This window comes from Acinonyx jubatus, chromosome C1, assembly GCF_027475565.1.
Source record: "Acinonyx jubatus isolate Ajub_Pintada_27869175 chromosome C1, VMU_Ajub_asm_v1.0, whole genome shotgun sequence".
In the NCBI taxonomy this organism is placed as follows: domain Eukaryota; kingdom Metazoa; phylum Chordata; class Mammalia; order Carnivora; family Felidae; genus Acinonyx; species Acinonyx jubatus.
This window is the reverse complement of record NC_069381.1, coordinates 2090157-2113145: the sequence shown is the minus strand read 5'-3', so window position 1 is coordinate 2113145 and position 22989 is coordinate 2090157. Positions and strand designations below refer to the sequence as shown.

General features: G+C 64.4%; 1 protein-coding gene across 1 annotated transcript in view; it reads right to left on the bottom strand.

Moving 5' to 3' along the window:
* TP73 (tumor protein p73) overlaps positions 1 to 22989 on the bottom strand; it is a 62444-nt gene that overhangs the window by 26585 nt on the left and 12870 nt on the right. The window contains exons 2-3 of the mRNA XM_027060638.2: positions 16171 to 16265; positions 15722 to 15842 (exon numbers count right to left, since the gene is read on the bottom strand). Of these exons, the coding sequence (XP_026916439.1) occupies positions 15722 to 15842; positions 16171 to 16232 (183 nt within the window). The 5' untranslated portion in view covers positions 16233 to 16265. The remainder of the gene's footprint in view (positions 1 to 15721; positions 15843 to 16170; positions 16266 to 22989) is intronic.

Genomic DNA, 22989 nt, shown 5'->3' with positions numbered 1-22989 from the left:
CCCACAAGGACCGTGTCCTGGGGCAAGAGGAGAAGGACAGGAGGGACCCCTCAGGTCCAGCAGGGTAGAGCGGGGCTCCGAGGTCTGCAGACCTGGGGGCCGAGGCCCCACCCCCCCCATGTGACCCAGCCGGGACTCCACCGCTCTCGGCCTCAGCTTTCTATTACAAAGTAGGGGTGAAGCCATCCATAGGACCGCTGTGGGGATCAGGAGGGTCCAGGAAGGCCATAACCTGTGACTGTACATCAGGAGGAATGACCCCTGCCCAGGGGGCCCGCCCAGAGCCAGGGAGCCGACCGAGCTGGACACACTCCTCTCCCCTCCCCCTCCTCCGCACAAAGGCCCAACAAGGTAAGGGCTGCAGGGAAACAAGCTGGGCCACCCCCAGACCCTCCCCACTCAGAGTTCAGGGCCGAGTGCCAGGCACAGGGATGGGGTGAGCGGGGAGGCCCCCGTGCCCCAGAGAGGCCACGTCCCACCGTCCCGTCGCGCCCAGCCCCAGACTGGAGGCTCAGAAAACTCTGGGCTGAAGGAAACGGACCCTGGAACTCAGCACACACGTGGGCCCACAGCACCGCTCTTGCCCTGGGTGCTCTTTGGGGCCAAAGGCGGGTCCTGCCTCCGGGAGCGGCCACAATGCATGGCCGGGTTTGCACTTGGAGAAGATTCTCATTTTATGTGTTTATTTACAATCGGTAAACCATCTCAAGCGAGTTTTGGGGATGTAGATGGAAAGCAAACTGGTCTTAAAGTTTGTGTGCTGGTTGCCTCAGCCTCCCCTCCCTTCCGAGCACCCGCGGCTAGTAAGACGGGAGGGAAAGTCAGGAGCACAGACCGGCTGTGAGCACGCGGCCCGCGACCAAGTGCAGCTGCCACACGCAGGATCCCCCGGGTGGGCCTTATTTTTCTAGTGAAAGTCGTAACAGAAAACCTTGTCAGTAAAACTTCAGATGACTCTTCTTATGTCCCCAGAGGCTCACTTCCAGGCTGACTCACTTAGTGGAGGGGACTTGAGGGAGAGAGGACACCTCCAGACTCATCCCTGCACCAGGCCAAGCAGGGGCAGTGGGAGACACTGGGCTCAAACACTGATTCAAAAGATAGAGCCCCTGGGCCTCTGGGGGGGGGGGCATTGATAAAGGGTCCCCCAAGGAGCCTCCATCCCAGCCTCCTTTGTACCTCTTGTCCATACCACAGGGCCTTTGCTCCTGCTGTCCTCCTCCTGGAACACTGTCTGTCTCCTTGCCACCTGAAAAGCCTTTCAAGGCTCACCTCCTCTTAGGAGCTTCCCTGGCTCTTTTCACCTGCCTCTGTGTTCTGGGGCTTTCTCTCCCGCTTTTCTGGGTAGTGTGACAAACACCATGACCCACACCCTTGTGGGTGCGTACCTCATGGGTGTCCATTTTCCTTTGGCTTTAACCCCGAAACACAGCTTAACCCCGAAACACTTGACCAACATAGGCTTAGGGGCACCGATACCCCATACAGTCAAAAATGCAAGTATGACTTTTTACTACTAACCTACTGTTGACCAGAAACCTTACCGATACCATAAAGTCACGTGACACAGATTTTGTAAGCCACGTGGGTCATATACCGTGTTCTTACTATGAAGTAAGCCAGGGAAAAGAAAATTTTATTAAGAAAATCATAAGGAGGGGTGCCTGGGTGGCTCAGTCGGTTAAGCACCTGACTCTCGATTTCAGCTCGGGTCAGGATCTCACGGTCTAGTGAGTTCAGCACAGAGCCTGCTAGGGATTCTCTCTCTCCCTCTCTCTCTGGAACTTCCCCGCTCACGCTGTCTCTGTCTCTCTCAAAACAAATAAATAACTTGAAAAGCTTTTTTTTTTCAATCGTAAGGAAGAGGAAATACATTTCAGTATTGCGCTGTATTTAGTAAGAAACAAAACAGCCAACAGGACTGAGCTGTTCCAAGCTATGCTATCCAAAGCTCAGCTCTGACTATCTATTCATGCCTCTTGAAAAACCTGCAGCAAAGAGCTTCCACAGCTGACCTGGATAAGCTCGTCCAGCATCGTGTACCCTTGACCCTCAGGAAGTTCTTTCTGGACACTAAAGCCCACTTCCCTCACTGCATTTCGGGCCGAGGCTGCTCTGAACCGGGAGCAGCAAGTGAAGTCAGCTGCCTGTATCTCTGCTCTGTGACCCCGGCCGGCCTCCTGGGTGTCACTCGGGGGAACCTGAGTGTCCAGAAGGGGAGGCGAGGCTGCAGAGCCGGTCCTATCAGGGTCCTCTATCTGACCCCTGAGGCTCCTGACTATGGGGAGTGAGCACATTTCCCAAGCACTTCCGAAGAAAGCCGAGAGGTCCAAATGCAACTCGTCACAAAGTCCACCCGTGACCTTCCCAGACGTGGAAGGCGGCGATGAACCTGGCCTGAGGCTTCACGGGTTCCTCTCTCCTCCCTCCTTGCCTCCTGCCCTCCCCAGCATGCCTTGCTGGGTCCCGGCGCCCCACCCCGCCTGCCGTGTCCACTGCTCCCCACACCTGCGGCGCCGCGTGCATCCCGTGCTGCCCGAGGGCCTGGCAAACACGTCTCCCTTCATGGCTGCAGGTGAACAGTCCGGAGGAATAGTCGGCCTTTGGCAGACAGCCGCCCTGGCTTCCCTGGACCCTTCCCCATCCCGTTGGCCAGGTTCTGCCCTCCAGCCTCCAACCTCAGAGCCACCTCCCCCAGGAAGCATCCTGGCCCGGCTGCCCCTCCAGCCAGGAGCTGAGCCCAACAGTAAGACACAACAATGGGTCCTTTCCCAGGTTGGCGGCCCCGGGGTGGGAACCACGTCACCGTCCGGCTGCGTGGCCCCCGTCTTTGTGGAAAACGGGTGAATGGTGTCGGCCGTGGCTTCCTCATGGGACCACAGTGGATCTGACTGGAGAGGTGGATACAAGGGTCTTTACCGGGCCCTCTGCCCGGATGTCCTCCTCAGACCTCCGCTCAGAAGGCTCCCCCGACTCCCCCTCGGATGTCACCTCCTGGGGTGAGGCCAACTCAGCGCTCCCCACTCCTGGGACGCAGCACCGCCTGGGCCGGGGCACGGGGGCGGGGGGGGGGTGGTGTGTGAGCATCATTCTCTCCCGCACGGTTGGGGCAGGGTGTGCAGAGTTGGGGAGACGGGGCTCCAGCTCTGCGGCCCCTTCGCCCCTGCTGTGGGCTCCGGGGGCGGGCAGGCGGGCACCCCATGGATCTCAGAGGGCTCTGCCTTGGGGGGCTCCCTCCCACCCCCAGCGGGCTTCTGCTCTGACCCCAGTGTCCCCCGGCTCTCCGCAGAACACTGATACCAGAGGTTTCATAGGGCATGAAACTCCGAGCCCCCTGGTCTTCTCTGGCAGGCATGTCTGGGCTTGGGTGCGGCCTCACCCAGAGGTGAGTGGCTGGCATGCCGTCCGGGCTTCAGGGGGAGAGAACCCGTCCCCCTCAGAGCAAGACCTCCACCCGCGGTGTTTCCCACAGCATCTCCCGGAGTCTGAGTAAATGGGTGGAAATGCCAACAAGAACGTACTCGTGCTGGGGGAGGCGCCCTCCCCTCCTGAAAGTATGCGCGCGCTCTCCTCGCCCAATCCTACACCAGGGCCGTGTGGAACTTTCCACACCTCGCGCTGGAGAAACGTGCCCCCAGCAGCCCGTTCCTGCAGCTGCCGAGGCGTGTGTCTGCAGGATGGCCCTGCTCGCCTCCACCTGCAGACAGCGCTGCTGAGACAGCCAGGGCGGCGGCCTGGAGCCCGAGCCGCGCAGGGTCCCCGTGCGACTCCCTGCCGGCCTCTGCGGGGGGGGCCCCCGGTGAACAGGCCGGAGGCCCACGGATGCACAGACTTTACTGAGCCCCCAGAAAACAGCCCCTTCCAGGGTGCCCGGGGCCTGGAGCAAAGGTGGGGTGCAGCAAGTGGGGGACCCCTCGCCCGAGGCCCACGGGGGACAGTCAGCCTTCCCAGAGCCTGATGCTGACCCAGGTGTCTGCCCTGACTTCCTTCGCCCACGTCTCCCTTGTCCGTCTGTCTATCCGCAGGCGCCAATCAGGCCCTGCCTGCACAGCACCTCACTGAGCGGCCCCTGGTCTCCTCAGCGATAAGCACAGTTAAGGAGGCGGGACTCTGGTGGGGGGAGGGGGGTGGTCACTTCGACGGCCAGCACCTGGGGATGGAGAAGCAGCCATCACCTCCCCAGTTCACGGCTCCGGGGCGGACAGACAGGCCAACCCCAGGCCCTCTTGCCGGCTCTGAGCCCTGACAAGCTTCCTGGCGGGTGAGGGTCTCCCGGGTGCTGGGGGATGGCGGCACTACGCAGATGCGGCCCATGCCCTGAGGGAGCTGGTGCTCATGTGCGGCCATGGCAGCCGGCAAACCAGCCGCTGAGTGTGTAGGGGGCTCAGGACTTCACAACAGGCTGAACACACAGCTCACGGGGGGGGGGGGGGGGTGGGTGGGGGTTGCGCATGAGAAGGATTAGCGAAGCCCGCCAGAAGTGAAAGATGGGCAGGGCGCAGGGAAGCTTCCATGCTGGAGATCAGAGGGCAGAGCACCTGTGGCCAGAGGAAGGGCTGATGGGAGGTGGGGGAGCGGTTCAGCCCAGGGACCCTCTGGCTCCCGAGTCAAAGGCGTGATACCAGTCGTGGGGCAGTGCAGGGCCTGGCACACTCAGAGGTCACGTCGGGGGCTCTGAATGAACGGGACTTTGGCTGTTGCAAAATAGCTCCCACGTTTTGGCCACAAGCAAGGGAAGAAGGGATTTTCCACTAGCAGAGACCTGACTGGCCGACTGGCCACTGGCGGGGCAGCTCAGCGAGCCCGGCGAGTGGGGTCATCCCTCACCTCCACTGAGGCAGGCTCCTGTATTCCCCTTCCGGAACAGTCAATCCCTGCCTGCCCGGACCCCAGCGGCCCTGAACCAGGTCGGAAAGGACACCTTGTGGCTGCTGCCCCATTCTGCAGCCCAGACCCCTGGCCACTCCAGCCCTGTCCTCTCCCAGCCACTGGAACCCCTCCTGCTGGGTCCAGGTCCCCAGAGGCCCCGCCCCTTCCTGTCCCCCATGGCCCCCCCTCCTGGCTCCCAGGCTGCCCCTCTCTGTCTCTTCTTATCTCGGATCTGGTCATTCTCCATCCGTGCAGCCCCCTCCCATGCCAGGACCCTCTTCACTGTCATTTTCCCCGACACCTGCCCCCAGGTGTTCCAGCAGGCTCTGTGCTGTGGGGGGGGGGGGTGTCTCAGCCCGCCGCCCCCTCCCCCACAGCTGATGAGTGGCTCACGAAGCAAAGCCGAGTTCACACTTTTCACCCCAAATCCCCCTCCTGCCGTATCCCATCTGAATAAACGGGGCGACTCCCTTCACCCAGCCTCCTGGGTCCAACCTGGGTTGTGCTCGCCGTCCCCACCCCCTAGCCCACCAGCAAATCTCGTCCAGGACTCAGGTGCTCACCGCCTCCCCTGCCCCTGCCTGGCCCTAGGTACCATCCCTCCGCAGGATCCGCCAGCGGCTTCAGGCTCCCAGCCTCGGCCCTGCCCTCCTGTGGTCTCCTCCGAGCACTGCAGCAGGGGCCCCTTCTAGAAGCCTTGTGGGATCTTGTCCCTCCCTCCCTCCGTGTGTCTGGGATACAGGAGGCGCTTAGGACATAGTTCCTGATGCACGGATTGGCTTTCCCTACCTGGGGCCCTTCCCGCCCAGAGGCTGCACCGTCTGCAGGAACAGAGTGACCGGATCCTCGTCGGACAGCGGGTGGAAAGCGCTGAGCCAGGACCGTGGGCATGGGCGTTCACACAACACATACCTGCCGGTGCCCACCAGACTGGCGGACAGCGGGAACCGGCCAGACGCTGATGACCCAGCTCCACATGACCCTGCAGGGGCGCCTAGTCGGTTGAGTGTCCGACTTCGGCTCAGGTCATGATCTCACGGTTCGTGGGTTCGAGCCCCCGTCGGGCTCTGTGCTGACAGCTCGGAGCCTGGAGGCCGTTTCAGATTCTGTGTCTCCTTCTCTCTCTGCCCCTCCCCTGCTCACGTTCTGTCTCTCTGTCTCTCAAGTATGCTTAACAACAAGAAAACGATAACTCTGCAGCCCAGACAGTCCTGGGCCCTGGTCAACAGACAGGCCTGGAAAGAGCCACGGGGTCTAATATTGACCCTGCTTGTCTCTTGAGGCTCTAAAGCTTTTGCTAAATAGTGAAACAGCCCGAGAGGATAGTGAAGGGGAGATCACAGAGATCAACACGGAAAAGTCGGCCCCAGGTGCCTGCTCCGAACCATCTCCAGTGTGGTCTCAGGTGAGAAGGGACCGTCCGTGCCCTCAGCTCCCTCCTGGGTCGGGGGCAGGTGGCCCGCCACGGTGGGAGAAGCAGCCCCCCCCCCCCCGCCCCGGTGTCGGCCAAACGCCCCCAGTAAGTGGGAGCCACGAAAGGGGTCGTTCAGCCTTCAACGGAGAGGGACGGTGCGGAGGCAAACCCTGAGTACAAGACAGCAGCGAGAGAGGATGCCCCAGCCCCCGAGCAGCCCCTGACCGGCCCCGGGCGCAGGCCTGACCGAAGCCGAGCATCAGGGCGCTTCCTGCTCACAGACAAGGGCGGGGCCACACGGGAGACCCCGTGCTGCTCGTGGCACAGCACCCTGCGGCCCCAAAGGGCTCCCAGCGACAAGGGACGTGACAACGTGAGCTCGGGACAACCCTGTTTGTTGGTTTTGGGGTTTCAGGTGCTTTGGGCCAAATCTCACTTCCTCTTTCCTGAGGTTTGCAGCAGCAGGAAGTTTCTGTCTCCTGGGACAGAAACAGGAAACAGACACATTTACAAATCAGTGACCCAGCCCCTCCCCCTCCCCAGGGGAAGAGGAGGGCGACTCCACCTGCCCTGGGGCACAAACGCACCAGCCTTGCGGACAGACTTGTCCTCGTCTACACAGAACCGAGCAGGGTGTGGGCCGCAGCAGCAATGTAGATGCTCCATCCACCGTCCACGGGAGGACCCCGCACCCCTCACCCCTGTGCCCCAGGGAAGATGCCACGCAGCAGCCACGCTCAACCCTGCCTGACATTTGCACTGCAGGGGCCACTTGACTGGAGAGAAAAGGTCCCCACGTGTCCAGGCTTCTCTGCTGGCTGTGCAGGGACACTGGCCTCCAGGGGCCCCGGGGGCTTCTGGCTTCTGCCTTGGGTTGTGCGCGTGACAACCAGGTGCCCCAGTGGCAGGCAGATAGCTCCCCTGGGCCACACACTGCCACTGCCCCCACCCCCGGCCTTGCTGGGGACACACGCGCACAGGCACACACACATGCTCATCCCAAACCCACAATGCACACAATACACGCACACACACGCTCTCTCGCACACAAGCACACCCGTGCACTCACGCACACTGCCCAGAACCTTCGCGTCTCCAGAGGCTGCCGCACCCCCAGGTCTCTGTGGCTCAGGCTCCTGGCCTCTGCCAGCCGCCGGGTCTCCCACAGGTCTCAACGGCCCCCACTATACCTGCATCCCTGGCAGGAAAGACGGGCCCAGCCTCCACCTGCTCAATTAGCAGCCTGGTACCTGCCTGGCCCCCGGGGACCTGGCAAGTCCGGAAATGAGCCCGGGTCCCCAGGGCCCAGACGGCAGGGGCCCAGCAAACACTGCCACCCCTCCCCTCCCTCTGCCAGGCTGCTACCCTGCCATGAGACGGACACCCTGAGGCTGGTTTGCCACAAGTCCTTGACCTCGATCTCAGACCGCACCAAGCCAGCCTAGCGAGCAGATTCCCAGGAGAGGATGCTGTTGACCTGAGAGCAGGTGCGGGCAGGACCGAGCTGCCAGCCCAAAGCCGGGAAGCAGCGGAAAGCCCCACAACTCGAGGCAACTGCCTAGCCCCGACCAGACATGACCCGCCCTCCTCTCCCTGGCTGTTGGTCCTGTCCGGCCAGTGGGCACTGGTCCCAAAACTTCTCCAGGATGGGCAGGCATCTGCCTCTCTGCCCAGGACCTGCCCCAGCCCCTCGGGGCATCCTGCCTGCCTCAGCTTACCCTGGATCGCGGCACCCGTCCAGCACCGGATGCCTGAGCAGGACACAGACGAGAGAACGCACTTCCTAAGCCCCATCACGGCAAAAGCCCCACCAAGGGTCCCCCAGGAGGATGGAGATACGGTTCCGGAGAGATGCGGCACACCTACCGTGGCAAAACGCTGCGCGGGGTCACTGACATACAGCATGGTGGGCACGCGGGGGTCCGCACACGCCGGGGAGCTGGCGTGCCGCGGGACGAGGCATGGGTCTGGGTGGCCGGGGGGCGAGGCGGAGAGTGGTGGCCGCCCGGCGGGGTGGGCCCAGGCGGAGGGACGCCGTGGCTAGGGGGGCGGAGGATGCCCCAGGACATGTGGGCTATCTGCGGGCATTTTCCTTCTTCTCATCTCCCCAGTTCTGTCAACCGGCTGCATCTAACAACAAAACCCGTGGCCCACCCCTTCTTCCTCATGCCTATTCATCAAAGTCCAGGCAGGCCTCAGCTTGCCCACTGCTGTGCTGGACCGCACCACGGAGGCGCGCGGGGAGGGGCGGCACGCCGGGCCGCCGGCCCGCTCCGCAATTAAGCCACAGCCGGCTCCCCCCAAGACACCGCCCCCGGGAGGCTCGTCGGCCACAGGCCTGCACCCCTGAGCGTGAGGGGGCCAGCCCGGGCCCTTGAGACCCAGATAGGTGGGGCCAAGCGACCCCAGAGCCAAGACGTGGTGCTGTAGCCCTGGCATCCTGGGCGGAGCAAATCCTCCTGCCTCGGGAGCGTGTGGTCCACCGGGGCCACCCTGCAGGGCTGAACAGAGAGGAGAGGCACCCCAGGAGACTGCTCCCCCCGGTACCCGCAGGGAGCCTTGCTACGAGAGGCGCGGTCCAAAGCAGCGGATCGAGCCGGAGGACCAGAGTCCCGATGCCCCAGCCCTGCCGGGGCTGACGCTGGCCTTGTCCCCACCGGTGCTGAGCCCCTGGAAACAGGGATGTGGCCCAGGAGGGGGACCGCGTGCTGGCTTCCAGGCGCCGCATAACGGTGGCCCGCCTAGCCGGGGGCTCTGAGGGGGCCGCCACTACCCCCTTTCTGGAGTCTGAATCTCCAACCCAATGTAACCGTCTGTGGCTCAACGTTGCCTTTGGGGTAGAGGCCGGAGCCCTCCCTAGAAGCGGGCAGGACATCAGTTATACAGTTACATATAAATCATGTGAAATTGGACAGGCCACCCTCAAGTTTCCAAGCCCCGCCCACCCCCCAAGACCACTGAGGTGCTGGAAAGACGTCCTCGAGACCCTTGTCCGCCAGCCCATTCTTGTCACGTCCACAGCCATTCCCAGCCTCCTGGGGGGCTCAGGGCAGAGGCAGGCTCCACCCAAGGCCCAGCCCAGCCCCCGGGCTCCTCCGGCAGATGGGAAGGGAGAGCCCATGGGGGGGCCCTGGGGCCTGCACCAGAGACACTGCTCTGCAGGCTGGCCAGACTCACTCACTCACTCCTGTGGCCTGAGGCTGTCAGCTCCCGGCTCACAATGAGACAAGGGAGGAAAGCAGGGGGCCCAGGTTGGGAGGTCTGGCTGGAAGATGGGAAGGCCTGGGGTGGGGAGCCCGCTGCCCTTGGGGGGCCCGTTCTTCAGGGAGGGAGGCTGGAGGTGGAGGCGCCTGGTGGGCTGGGCAGGAGGGCGGAATGGAGGGACACAGAGCCAGGTAGGGGAAGAGGAGGAGGGTTCAAACCCCAGCCTCTCACAGCTGGTGTCCCCCGCCACCCCCCTTGAGGGCAACACCTCCAGCTGGGACTCCATGCAGGGCAGCTGGCTTGGGGGAGGTCGGCTGCCTTCTTAATCATGCTGGGTTTGTAAAAGCCTAAAGGGGAAAGGAGAGGAAAGAAGAATTTGAGGTGAGAGACCCCAGGAATGGGCACAGGTTGGCACACAGGGGACCCACGTGTGGGAACTCAATCTTCAGGTGGCCCCAAGATTCCCACTCCAGGTCTGTGCCTTGAATGCCCCCTGTCCTCGGGAGGCACCGTAGATGTGATGACAGCCCCTGTGATTAGGTTCCAAACCCAGTCAACTCTGAGCTGATCAGAAGGGAGAGTATACAGGTGGGCCAGGCCTAATCAGGCGAGCCCTTCAAAGAGGTCAGGGAGACGTCCTCGAAATGGCCTCAAGGAGCACACCTCCAGGCTGTAGAGGCACCACGTGGCAGGAGATGGCAGGCAGCCCCCAGGAGCTGAGAAAAGTGTCCCTCGGAACAGCCAGCAAGGAGGCAGGGGCCCCAGTTTGACAGCCACAAGGGACTGAACTCTGCCAACAGCCAGGGAGTGGAAGGGGTCCCTGGGCCAGACAAGACTGCATGCCTGGCTGACACCCTGAGCAGGGGACCCAGGGGAGACCCGCGGGACTCCTGACCCACGGACACTATGAGGAAACACACGAGTGCTGTTTTAGGCCACCAAGTGTGTGGTGAGGGTGGGGCCGCTCGGGCCACTGGGATGGCCGGGGAACACAGGCTGGGCCCAGGGGAAGCCAGCCACACGTAAGCCCTGGACAGCATGCTCTCCAGAGGGAGGGCATCAGGTCGGGAAGGCATGTTCTCTCGACCGCTGACGGAAGCAGAGGCAGAGGGTCCGTGCCCCACCCAGGCCGCAGGGGCGGCACAGAGGAGGCTCTGGGCACCTGAGGCCTGAGGACCAGCACTGTCCCCCGCACCGTGAGCTGGGCCAGGCTGGGGTCCTAGAGCGACTGAGAGCAAGACACCATATGCAGACGTGCCTGACTCCAGCGTCTTTCCCGAGCAGCACCCACTTCCTGCACACGTGTCCTAAGTCTTGGCCACCCAGGGGGCAGGGACAGGGCATTGGGGGACTCTGTCCTCAGAACTGGGCCGCCTCCTCACTTGGTCCTCAGCTGCTTCCTCCGGGTGGCCTCCCAGGCAGCCCCACTGGGCCTTGGCATCTGCTGTCCTGATTCTAACTCACTGGAGGTTCCACCCCACCGACCACTTCGGCAGGCTCGTGGCAGCAGAGGGGGGTGGGATATTTCTTCCCCCTCCCACGGGCGCAGGAAGGGCACCAGCGACGTGCCAGCTCAGGGCCACACTCCTCATACTCCTTCCTGAGCACCCACGGGAGGATGGCTCTGCTCACCCCACGGAGGATGCCACGGAGCTGGCTCCGTGACCTGGCTGCTGGCTGGGACTCAGCTCCACACACCCCAGAGGAGTCCCCACCACAGCCTGTGGAAGGAAGGGCTGCTCGGGGCTCACTACGGAGGGCAGGCGGGCTGGGGTCCTGGAGCTGACCTCGAGCTGCAGACCCTTTGAGGAGGGGGCGTCCTTTCCCTCCGTCTGCGCACCTGCCCCCTTCCTGTGGGCTAGCTCGGCTTCCTGGGAACACCTGCCGGGAGGACACGCTGGGCTGTGTCCTCCCTTCCCCACCTGGGGAGAAATGCACCCCCAGGCCAGGAAGGCCTGCCCCGGGTCACTGCTGGGGTCTCGAGCCCTGGGCGTCCGCCTGGCTGTGCAGCAGGTGGGGGTGGGGCCCCAGCATGGATCAGCCGCCCCTGCCAGCCACAGCCCTTACCCCTGTGGCCCACACCTGCCCACAACAGCTGTCACCAGAGAAGAGGCGCCAGGAGAGGCGGGAAGGGGTGCAGGGGGGAGGGGACTCTGCCGGGCGAGATGCTGGGAGGGGGTGGAGGGAGGCGAGCCCTCCAGCCTAGGCTGGCCACACGCCATCTCCCCCTTTCATGCATCATCGGAGCTGAGAAGTTGCCCCTCCCCCCCCCCCAAGAGTCTGGCTTTCATTTTGTCCCTGGGGACACAGACTCAGAGGAGACACACAGGCCCAGCACTGTCCAGCGGGAGTCAGGATTCCCACTGCCTGCCTGGGACACCCGGAGTGCTCACAATGAAGGACTTCATCCTGTCTGCGCCCCCCCTAGACCGTGGGGGGGGCCTCCAGGGCCAGTACAGACCTCATAAGGCCGCCCCCCTCACCATGCCAGCCCACCGCCCTCCTGAGCCCCTGGGACGCCAGGGATCCGATAGGCTTTTCTCCGTTCTCCCCTTGCAGGATGCGGGAGGCCTAGCTTACAGCTCCTTGTGGCAGGGAGCAAGCCGTGTGCGGCAGGCGGATGTGGCCAGAACCTGGGGCCACCACCCAGGGCAAGGGCTCCCCCCCGCAGGGACCCCTGGGCAAGGGGCGTCGGGTCCTCCCCGGGGGGGGGGGGGGACAGCGCTCTTGGACACGGGGCCCTTCCCCTGCCGCCCCCACCCCACACCTAGCTGTGTCACACACCGCCTGAGGCCCCGCACCACCCTCGACCTTGCCGCCCCAGCTCGATGTACAGACAAGGAAACTGAGGCCCCGTGTGCGTCCCCTGGCAGAAAAGGGGTAGGGATGGGATGCGTCCCAGAGTTCCCCATGCCCACAGCGGCCTCCCTCTGTGTCACCTCAGCATGTGGTGTGGTGGGGACCTCGGGAGCTCACTGCCCCCCCAAGAATCTGTGCTCAGGACTCCTCCAAGGCCCGCCTGTTGGGGCCCTGTCCTCTCGACTGCCGGACCCGTGTGGCGGGAGGGAGGTCTAAGGACAAGAAGCCGTCCTTCCCGCAGGGCTGGGCGGAGCTCCTGTTGGGCCCACACCTGACACCTCAGCGCCCCAGGCAGGGACACTGAGGCTCAGAGTCATGGGGAACTTGAACCCGGGACAGAGTGGCTCTTCAGGCGGGCCCCCATCCACTCTGCCTGTCCCCACTGGCCACTGAAGCTCTGGGTAAGGGCATCCCGTGGGCCTGCAGTGGCCTCTCTTCTGACCGTGGAGGGGATGCCGCTCAGGAACCGGCCCGTCCCGCGGGAAGAAGGCCCCGGACGGTGGAAAGCGCCACCCTGGAGGACCAATGTCCCCCACCCAAGGACCGCGCCCATCTAGGCTCTGCCTTGTTGCCGGACCAGCCCCATGACTGAGGCTGCCCTCCCAGGAGCAGTGGGGGGGAAGTGCGCGTAAGCCTTTACACCTGCCTCATGCTGAGTCACAACTGCAGCGCTGGCCAGCCGGGGTCACTGGTTCCAAGGCCCGGCCTGGGAAGCCTCCTGTCTAAGGTCACCAGGCTGGGGCTACCCCGCCTCCCCTTGAGCGGCTGGGTGGGGAGAGAGCCGCGCCACACCGCCGCTGTGGAGCGTCCTCCGGGGGCTCCCTCCTGCACCTGCTCCAGGGCCCTGGCCACACGGGGCGGGGAGCGGGGGGGGCCCTTCGTCGAGGCGGCCAGGCACCCGGCTCTGCCCTGGCTGCCGGGCTGCCTCCGTCTGTGCATCCGGCTGCGTCGGCCACGAGAGGGTGAAGGGGGGCTAAGGCAAGCTCTCTGCATGGCGCCCGCCCCAGACCAGTCGCCGCTCCCACTGGTCCAGGCAGGGCTCAGGACGAGGCCGAGGCTGACCAGGTGGTCAGGGAGTCCCAGCCTTTTACTGAGAGGTGTGTCCCTCCCTGGCTGGTTCAGGCCTCTTGCCCTTTGCAGGGGCGGGAGGCCACTCTCTCTCTCCCCCGCGGCTGGTGGGAGGCATGTGTCCTCCATTCCCAGCCCAGACGTGCTCAGCACCTGGCATGCTCCTGGGGGGACTGGGGGAGCGCGCCCCACCCCTCAGGAACCCAGGGCTGCTGCCTCTGCCCGTTGGGGAGCAGACCCCACCCCTACCCCCGCTCCTGACGCTGGTGGAGTCTCCAGGCTCCTCTGCCCTTGAGGGCAAGGCTGGGCCGCTTCCCCAACTCAGGAGACAGACCCCTTAGGACACTCTTCAAGGGTCCTCTGTCCCTAGAGCCCCTGCCCCTCCACACAGTGGACATAGCCAGCGCCGGCAGTCGGCTTTTTTTATTGTGACAGAAGTACCTGACGTTCTGCTTTTGATCTCGAGGCGGCCACTCAGCAGACAGCCACCTAGAATAAATGTGCGGCCAGCCTCCTAGCTCGAGGAAGGGCCAGGCCACCCCTGCGACGCAGCTCCCCTTTGAGAAAGCCCTGAGTGATCTAGAAACTGACCATCGAGTGACCCTGCTTTCCCCTTCCTGAGCTTTAAATCTGCTTTTGTATTTTAAATTCACCAGTAAAGAGTGAGCCCACGAAACCCAGGCCCGCACCCCCACCCCCATAAAAGCAGAACCTCCAGTCTGCACTGTCTCTTTCTCTCTCTATCTGCCACCTGGCTGCGTGGCCCGGGCCTGCCTCGAACCCTCCAGCCCTGAGAGCAATGACACGGGTCCTGCTGTTGTCAAACAAAGAAGGGCTGGTCTAGCCACAGCACCGGCTCGTGGGGAGATGCCTGTGGGCCTACCCCAGGTGAGTGCCCCAGACGCAGCCAGCCGACGGCAGCCCTACTGAGATGCTGGGGAGGACACTGAGGTCCAGGAGGGGGTCCTGGGAGGCGAGGGGTCAGGACCCTTGGCCCCTGGGGAACAGCTGGTAGAACAGGGAAGGTTCTGGGGGGACAGGACAGAGCTCGCGCTTTTGCGTCCTGGTCCAGGATGACTCTGCCCCAGCCCATCGAGGCCCACCCTTTGCCAGCACCTGCCTCAGTTTCCCCGCCTGTAAAATGGGAACAAACAGGTGTGGAAGGCAGGTGGGCTGCCTTCACTGTGATGGCGTCCCCGAGCAGGAGGCTGGGGCGGACAGTCAGCTTTCTCAGATCCAGCGTGAAAGGTTCCTCAGGGGAACGGATGTCACGGGGGCCCCCTGCCTGCCGTACCCCGACCCCCCGGCTGCAATGGCCCAAGTTGCATGTGGGCCAGTGGCCAGCCCAGTGGCTTCGACGGACACGACAGAGGACACAGGGGACCCTCCTGCCCCCTGTCCCCACCCCAGCCTCGCCGTGGCTCGTTCACACGCTCACTGAAGCCCACACGGCCCTCGCTATCTGCCGGATGCTCAAGGTGCCTCAGACGGGTGTGTGTTGGGGTGAGGGGCTCCAACTTCTGGACAGGGGCTTTAGGGAATGGGGGCCAGGTCCTCCTGGCCTCTAGAGCTCCCAGCACCGCCTCCTTCCTGGGCCCAGGCTCTCGGCCTGGTGCTGGTGCCCTGAGACAGACACTTGGCCGCAGAGAGGCCAGGGACCAGCACCGCTGCCATCTGGGGGTATGTAGCAACCTGGGGGGGGGGGGCTGGCAACCACCAGGCATGTGGTGGGGACAGCAGGCGTCACTAGATCTCCCCGGGGGCCAGGGGTCCTCACACCCCCTTCTTGCATTCTGCAACCTCCTTCTGGCGCACCAGTGCCTTGCAGCGGGCGGCCAGAGAAAGAAGCAGGGACGTGGCCGCCACCCAGTTAGCACAGCCCTGCCTTCTTGCCAAGAGGAACGCAAGAGCAGTAGGACCCGAGACACCGCAGCAGGGTGTCGGGCCTCGGTGGCAGAGAGGGGGTGGAGGTGCTGCTGGAGCCTGGCACCATCATGGAGAGAGCAGGGCAGGAGACACAGAGGCTGTTGCAACACCTAAATCCAGCCATTCCTACGCCTGGACCCAGCCATGCCCAAATCCGTTCCTACGTCTGGATCCAGCCATGCCTGAATCCATTCCTGCCGGTGGATTAACAGTCTCATGAGCTGATACGTTTTCTATTTTGAAACTGAAATGTCCTCACAAGCCTACCGAGGAAGCTGTACTCCTGAGCACCAGTGTCCCGGTTCTGCAAGCTCCCAAGACAGAACAGTCCACACTTACCGCCCCCGTCCTGAGACCCCCGCAGGCAGCCACCCCACTCACCATGACGGGCGTGGTCATGCCCTGCAAGTGCAAGACATCCATGCTGGCCCCTGAGCCGCTCACCACCGCGTTATTTCCCTGGCTTGGCTGGGGAAGGTCAAAGTAGGTGCTGTCTGGTTCCCTGGGAAGAGGGGAACAGAGCCGTCAGCCCCGGGGCACCCAGGCCCCGAGCTCGTGCGCTAGGCCTACACCCGTCCTGCCCGCAGGAGCCCTTCACCCCATCACCTGTCTCCTCTGCTCCCCCTCCCTCCTCTGCCGGCCTCGCCAGGGCTAGTGTCTGTGTCCGGGGTGCGTGGCCACACGTGAGCTCTGTCCCCCGGACCCCTCCTGGCCCAGGAGTGCTGGCTGGAGGAAAGAGCCCAGACTTTGGACGCCGCACCCCCAGGAGAAAGCCCCCCGAGCCTCGCCCTGCCCGAGTCCGGCCCTGGGCGGCCAGAGGAGGTACTCACAGGGATCTCCACAGGTGCTCGAACGTGGCCCCCTCATCGGCGGCGGCGGTGGGCTGGGACATCTTCCCCGCACCCGGCCCGGAGGGCAGCTGGCTCTGCGAGGAGGGAAGAAGGACAGTGGGTGCTTGGGAAGGCCGGCCCCCGCCCTCCTTCAGCGTCTGTGGGGTCTGGGCAGGGCCCGCAACACCGATGCAGACGCCGCCGAAGGCAGGGCACCCCTTCGCACCCCCCCCCCCCCGTCCGTCCTCCGCTTTCCGGGCCCGGGTCCGGCCTTGCAGACGGGCGGGCCTGACTCCAGACCCAGGTTGGGGGGCCGGGCGGTGCCCGGCACGGCAGGGGCTTCTCAGAGCTGCCACCTATGGGGTGGGGGTGACCATGGCACCCTCTCGGGAGGCTGCCGCAGGGCCCCGTGGGAGCTGGGGAACAGACAGGTGCTGCATACAGTGGGCTGTGCCCGGACCGCAATAAGGCCCCGATGGGTGTGGTCACCATTGCTCTGAGCTGTGTCTCCGGGTTTGGCCTTCGGGGCTCAAGCCGGGTTTGGGGATCCCGATGCCCGGGGACACGAGGATGGCTCAGATCCCAGGCCACTCCCTCTCGGGAAGGGCATGTGCCGGGCACGCCCAGAGGCTGGAGCAGAGCCCCGGGCTTGAGTCCTGCTGTGCCCCGAGGCTGCAGCACGTTGAGACAGCCGTCCGCCTCTGAGACAGGGTCCTCCCCACCCCCGGCTGGACACAAAAGCAACTCGGACCCCACGAGGCAGCCCAAGGCCATGGCTGTGAAGCTGTCACAGCAGCAGGACCGCTGCATGGTGCTCTCCTGTCACAGGAGATGCCTGGCCACACCGGCCTTTGTCCCCAGAGCTTCCTCTCCTGAGAGCGTCCACATCCAGCCCCCACCCCGCCATGGCCTTGCCCAGGCCCGGCACAGCTGGGGCCCCCGTCCTCCGTCCCCCTGGGGGGAGGGGCAGGGACACCAAAGCCCACCCTGCCTGCTGCCCCACCCGGGCCAAGGTGGTGCCTCCCCGGGCCTGCCTCCGGGTCCTTGGCAGAGGGCCGTGAGAATCAGCCTGGCCACCGTCTGCCTGGCAGTGACCAAGCGGGCAGGCCCAGACCTGCCCAGAGCCTTTGGGGGAGGGAGGGCACACCCGCAATCTGTCACCATGTCCCCAGGTAGGCAGGCGCTGGTGGAGGTCTGTGGCCCTCTCCCGGGACCGCCACGTGCCGGGCCGCTGGTCTCTGGAGCAGTGGCACGAGCCAGCGGGGCCGCCTCGGGGGCCAGGCCCTGGCGAAAGGAGGCCCCCGGGCGAAGGCCGGCCAAACAGGATGGCCCCGGGGAAGGCAGCTTAGGAAGCACGGGCCCCAAACCAACTCTCCCACGGGCTCAGAGAAATTCAGTGACCTGCTGAGGTTGTACAGCACAGCCCTACGCACAAGGACGACGGAGTGGTCCCCTCAGAGTTCAAGACTAAGTTAGTCACCCCTGACGGCACGCACGCCTCCGGCGCACGCTCTCCCCACAAGAGGTTTAGCAAGGCTGGGCAGTGCTGACTTGCATGCCTCCTATTCTGGGGAGGTCACTCCCACCCTCAGCTGAGCTGTCCAAAGCCCAGCAGAGGTGAGGTCGGGATGGGGCGGGTTTGGTAGGAGGCAGAACAGCGCCAGCTGCCTGGCTGCGGAGCCAGCCGCCCAGCCGAGGCTGGGCAGAAACCCGCCTCACCCGCTCCCCACGGGGGAGCGGGGACCGGCCGGAGCAGCCTCGCGGTGTGGGTAGTGCGTGCCGACATGAAGCTCGACTCACCCACTCTGTTCGTTTTGCAGACGGACCATCCAAGCCCAGAGATGGAAACCACTTGGCTGACGGCATCCAGCAAACGGTCAGGAAGACCCTGCAGGCCCCCCTTCACGGCCGCACTGACCTCAGGAGCCAAAAGATGCCAGCGGCTCGAGTGTGCAGGACAGATTAATGGATAGACACGGTCCGTCCACACAGCGCGGTGTTACTCCACACAAGGAAGCGTGGACACCCGCCGCAGCGGCCACGGGCCTCGAGAACGTTGTGTTGAGTGAGAGAGGCCGACGCCAAGCACCACGCGTCGTGGGACTCTGCCCACCGCGTGTCCATGGCAGACAGACGCACAGACTGAGCCTCCTCCAAGGGGCTCCCGTGGAGGGGGCTCAGAACCCTGCATTTTTAGCTCCCGGGGTTCACCACGCCTCTGAGACAGACCCTGGCGGGGAGAGCATCCCCCAGGCCCTGCTCACCTAGTCCCGAGGGCCCTTCAGTGTCCGCCCCGAGGATGGCCACTGGCCTCCCCCGGTGACTTCCGCTCAGGTGTTTCACCAGCAAAAGGAAGGTCCGGAAGCCTGCCCTGCCCTGCTCAGCGGACGCGTGGGGCTGGAGCCAGGAAGCCACGGTGCTCCGCGATTTCCAATTTCCCTGGGAAATTCCCCAGAGCTGGTGGCCCTGACCCCAGGCCCCCTGGACCATGAGCCCACGGAGCTGCAGACCGGTCCCTGTCGGTGCCGGGGCGCCTGCCAGGGTGTGAGGATATGGTGATGTCGGGCGAGGATCGGGGCTGCAGAGACGCAGGCCCCTCCCCGGGCGTCCTCCCAGGACCCCGTGGGCCCTGCTCCTCTCTCCACGGGACAGGGACAGGGCAGGGGCAGGGGCAGGGGCAGGGGCAGGGGCATGGTCTTCCCTATCCCCACGGCAGCATTTCGGCCACGGACAGCAGAGGTGAGAGAAAGAAATCGACTCCAAAACCTCTCCCTGCAAAGGGTCCCTGGTGACCCCCGAAGGCCCACGCCTTAAATTTGGGACCACGTCCACCATGGAAACGTGGCTCTCGGACCTAATGGAAATTGCTTTCGCAAACGCTGCAAATCATCTTAAAAACCACGTGTATGGGGGGGGGGGGGTGTGAGAAACGCTCTCAGGCGGTAACGGAGTTGTAAAGTGTCGACGAGCGTCTCGCATGGAGCCAGCCGCCCTGGACGGCGCCCTCGAGGATCCAGGGGCCACGTGGGTGGATCCAGGTTTTGGGTGCAGGGCGTGTGGGGTGGGCCCTCAACCCCAGCTCACTCGAGCGGGGGCACCACCCTCCCTGCTTTCAGCCTCTCGATGTGACTCACGGGTTTTCTCACCAGGGAGACCTGGCATCTACTGATATTTTCATTTTTAGTCACTTCTGGGAGCGGGGGCAGGGGTGCTCCCCAACACCGCACAGAACACGCAGCCCCTCACAGCGGAGAACCCACAGGCCCGGAGGTCAGTGCGCAGGGGAGACACGGCCACACCACTGCTTCTAGGTGCTTCTGGCCACGCCCTGGACAGGGCCTCTGGGCGTTCACACCACCTGTCACAGCCAGTCCCCACGCGTCCCCCCCCTGCCTGCTACCCTGTCCCCTCCATGCCCCCTGCCTTGTCCCCTGTGTCCCCTCCCTGACCTCTACCCTGTCCCCTCTCTGTCCCTACCTGTCCCCACATGTCCCCTCCATGGCCCCCACCCCATCCCCACATGTCTCCTCCACGGCCCCCCCCCCGTCCCCACGGGTCCCCTCTATGGCCCCCACCCTATCTGCATGTGGCCCATCTATGACCCCATCCTGTCCCCACGTGGCCCCCACCCCACCTGTATCCTCCTAGGCCAGGCCAGACCCCAGCCTCCTTAGGAAGCATCTGTCCTCCCTGACTCCTAGCCAGGATGCCCCTCATTCTGCCCCGTCACTGGCAGGTGGGGAGCACCCCTCGGCTGTGTGGCCACAGGACAGCCTTGCTAGTCAGGGAGGGTTGCTTGCCTGTCCCCGCTGCCTGCCCCGGGCTCCAACGCCACATCTGAAAAACTGGGGCCCCCGCGAGGCCCCCGCAAACAGAGGCACCCCACACGTGGGAACGGCAGTCCCAGCCGCCTATAGAGCCCCGAGACAGGGCCGACACGGGGCCCGCACCCCCCACCCCCAGCCATCTGGGTGCCCACACACCAGGAGGGGCAACTTCCTTCAGTTCTAAGAAACGAGGCCCAAGAGCTCCATCCTGACCCCCACTCACAAACACTCGTCTCCTCCGCTCTGTCACAACGGCCGTGACGAGGCCCCTTCCCCCACCAGTAAACACTGACGCAGCAGACTGACCATCGCAGGAGGGGACCCGGGCCATCCTGGGCTGGACCCCTTCTAGTCACCCCTGTGGCCCCAATTCAAGGGCACTGAGAACGTTCTGGCACCCAGAAGTCCCCCTACCTGGGTGGAGGGCTCAGGCAGCTGTCAGGGGAGGACGGAGCGGGCAGGCCACCCCTCTGGGAAATGGCGTCCTTCCCTGGGTGGTGGCCCCGCCGAATTCCAGCAGGACGCTCGGGGCATTCAGGGCAGTTGGGGCCAAGAGGCCTCTGTTGCTCCTGCCGCCCACTGCAACAAGGGTGGCCCTGGCCTCGTGGGGGGCGGCCTGGCTGGAGGACCCGGCTGGAGTGCCTCCCTCCTCAGGGAGCCGGGGGCAGTGGCAGCAGCCACCTTCGCCCCCCTCCCCTGCCTGTGGCCCGGGCCACGTGGCTACAGGAGAGCTGGGCTGACCTTGCCACGTAGGGTAGGGTAGGCTGGGTCAGGACAGGGCCGGCCAGATCCTCGCCCCGGAGAGACGGGGTCCCGCGGGGCCCAGGGAGGGGGGCATGACTAGGGGCCTCATGTCCCCCGGAGACCACTCCCTGCCGCCCCTCTGCCCACGCTGGGGGGAGACCAAGCCCTGGGAAGGAGGGACAAATTTAGCTTCCCCACCCTGGGCCAGGGTGCACTTGTGAAATATGAAAACAGCTGGACGTACCCGATTAAGCTGCCCTCTCTCCCTCCTGGGCTGGGGCCCGCTTGAAGGGGGTGGGGGGAGACTCTGGAGCCACCCCAGGAGCCCCCCCTGCCCGGCCCTGCCCCTTCTCATCTGCCAGCCTCTTACCCCGGCCACCGACCTCCGTCGTGGCCCACGGCCTCCTTCCCCTGGCACCTGGGCCCGCCCAGAGAACTGTGAGTCAGGTTGCCAGAAGTTTTGCTTTGAGTCTAGGGGTTGGCTTTGCACCCACGTAAGACAGGCCCTCTGACCACGTGGGCTTTGTGCACTTCTACAAGGAAACAATGGTAACACAAGCTTCCTGGGGCTGAGTTCAGGCCTCGGCTGCGAGCAGGGCTCGGCTGATCGGCGATGCCCCAGCAGCCCCGTGGGAAAGGGCTGTCGCAGACCAGCTCCTGGAAGAGGAACTAAACCGGAAACACCCAAGGCTCGCAAACCAGCACGGCATCCCCGAGGGGGGGGCTGTGAGACCAGCAGATCTGTGGCTCATTTTACTATCAATGTGGGAACACGCACAGAGAGGTGAGGGCACCTGTCCAAGGGCACACAGCTAGTTGGGGCCGAGAGCCCTACCCAGCAGTCTGGCTCCAGCAACCTTGCTCATGACCCCTGCCCTCAACCTGGCCCAACCCTCCTCAGCCTGCAACCCCACCTGCATACCAAGCATCCTGCCTGGAAAGCCCCTTGCCCAGCCCTTTCTTTGCCCGGCACCCTGAAGCCCCCACCCACGGCGAGGGCCCCCCTGCCCTCTGCAGATCTGCCGGAGTCCTTCCCCCCAACACCTGCAGGTCCTGCTGAGGCACACGGCTCCTGTCCCGTCGTTTCCTGCTCTGCAGCTCGGCACTGCCCCACACCCCTGCTCCATCTCCCCCTCCGTCCACGCCCAGCCAGCCCACCTCTGCTGTTTGGCAGCTGTGTGACCCTGGACAGGTGTATTGCCCATTCTGAGCCGCTGTTTCCTGCAGGGTGATCCAGACACACCGGGAGCTCGAGAAACAGCCGTGGGTTGCAGTCGGCCAGGGGTCGCTCAGAGCAGGCGACAGTGGAGGCATAAGCCAGGCCCTGGCCCAGGGGTAGCAACGGTCACTGGCCTGTCCCCGACTCATTAGCAGAACCCCCGCCCCGCATCCTGGTCTCTCCAGGAACGAGGTGCCTGCAGGCTGAGACAGACCCGTGTCCCATCACAGGAGGAAGCTTTGGAATGCCCCAGCGGCTTGGACGGGCCCCCTGCTTCCGCCTCTAGATGTCAGCTCCCCCGGGGCTCGGTCACTGCTGCATCCCCAGAGCCCGGGAGCGTTCGCTCGGCACACTGAGGTGGCAGCTGCTCCCTGTCTGCACAGGTGACCAGCACAGTCCCTGGCTTTCTGGAAGAGCCTCCACCTCGGGGACCGCCAGGAGGGGGTGGCCCTGGAGCCCCGGGCCGGTGACCAGACACTGCCTCTCACCCACGGGGCTGCCAGGCACCCCTGACCTCTCTGTCTCCTCCAACCCTCCCCTCCCAGGCCCTGTTTCTACACCGAGGGGTCACACTTCCACAGGCCAGCGTGGCATCGTTGGAGGCGCCTGCTCTGTCCTCTGTAATCTCCTCTTCCCCAGACAAGCCCGTGAGCTCCTTCAACCGTGCTCTGGATGGTTGTTCCCAAACCATCATCCCTCCCAGCCACCCTCCTCTAGACACCTCTACTTTCCTAGAAGGAGATGCCCCTCAGGTGTGTCCCCCAATCCCCATGCAGACCCTCTGGCGCTCTGGACGCCTGCTCTGGGCCTGGAAACGCACTAACTGCCTGGGGTTCCCCCCCCCCAAGTCACTGACACCAGCTGCTTTGCTGACACTCAGTCCGACTCCCACAGTATGTTCCTCCCTGCTCTGAGGTCCCCCGCACATCCCACGTGACTTCCCTCAAGCTGGCCAGGCATCCCTCACTCGCTCCAGAAACATCCATCAGCGTTCCACAGAGCTGTCTCTGCCCCACGGGCTCCGCCCTG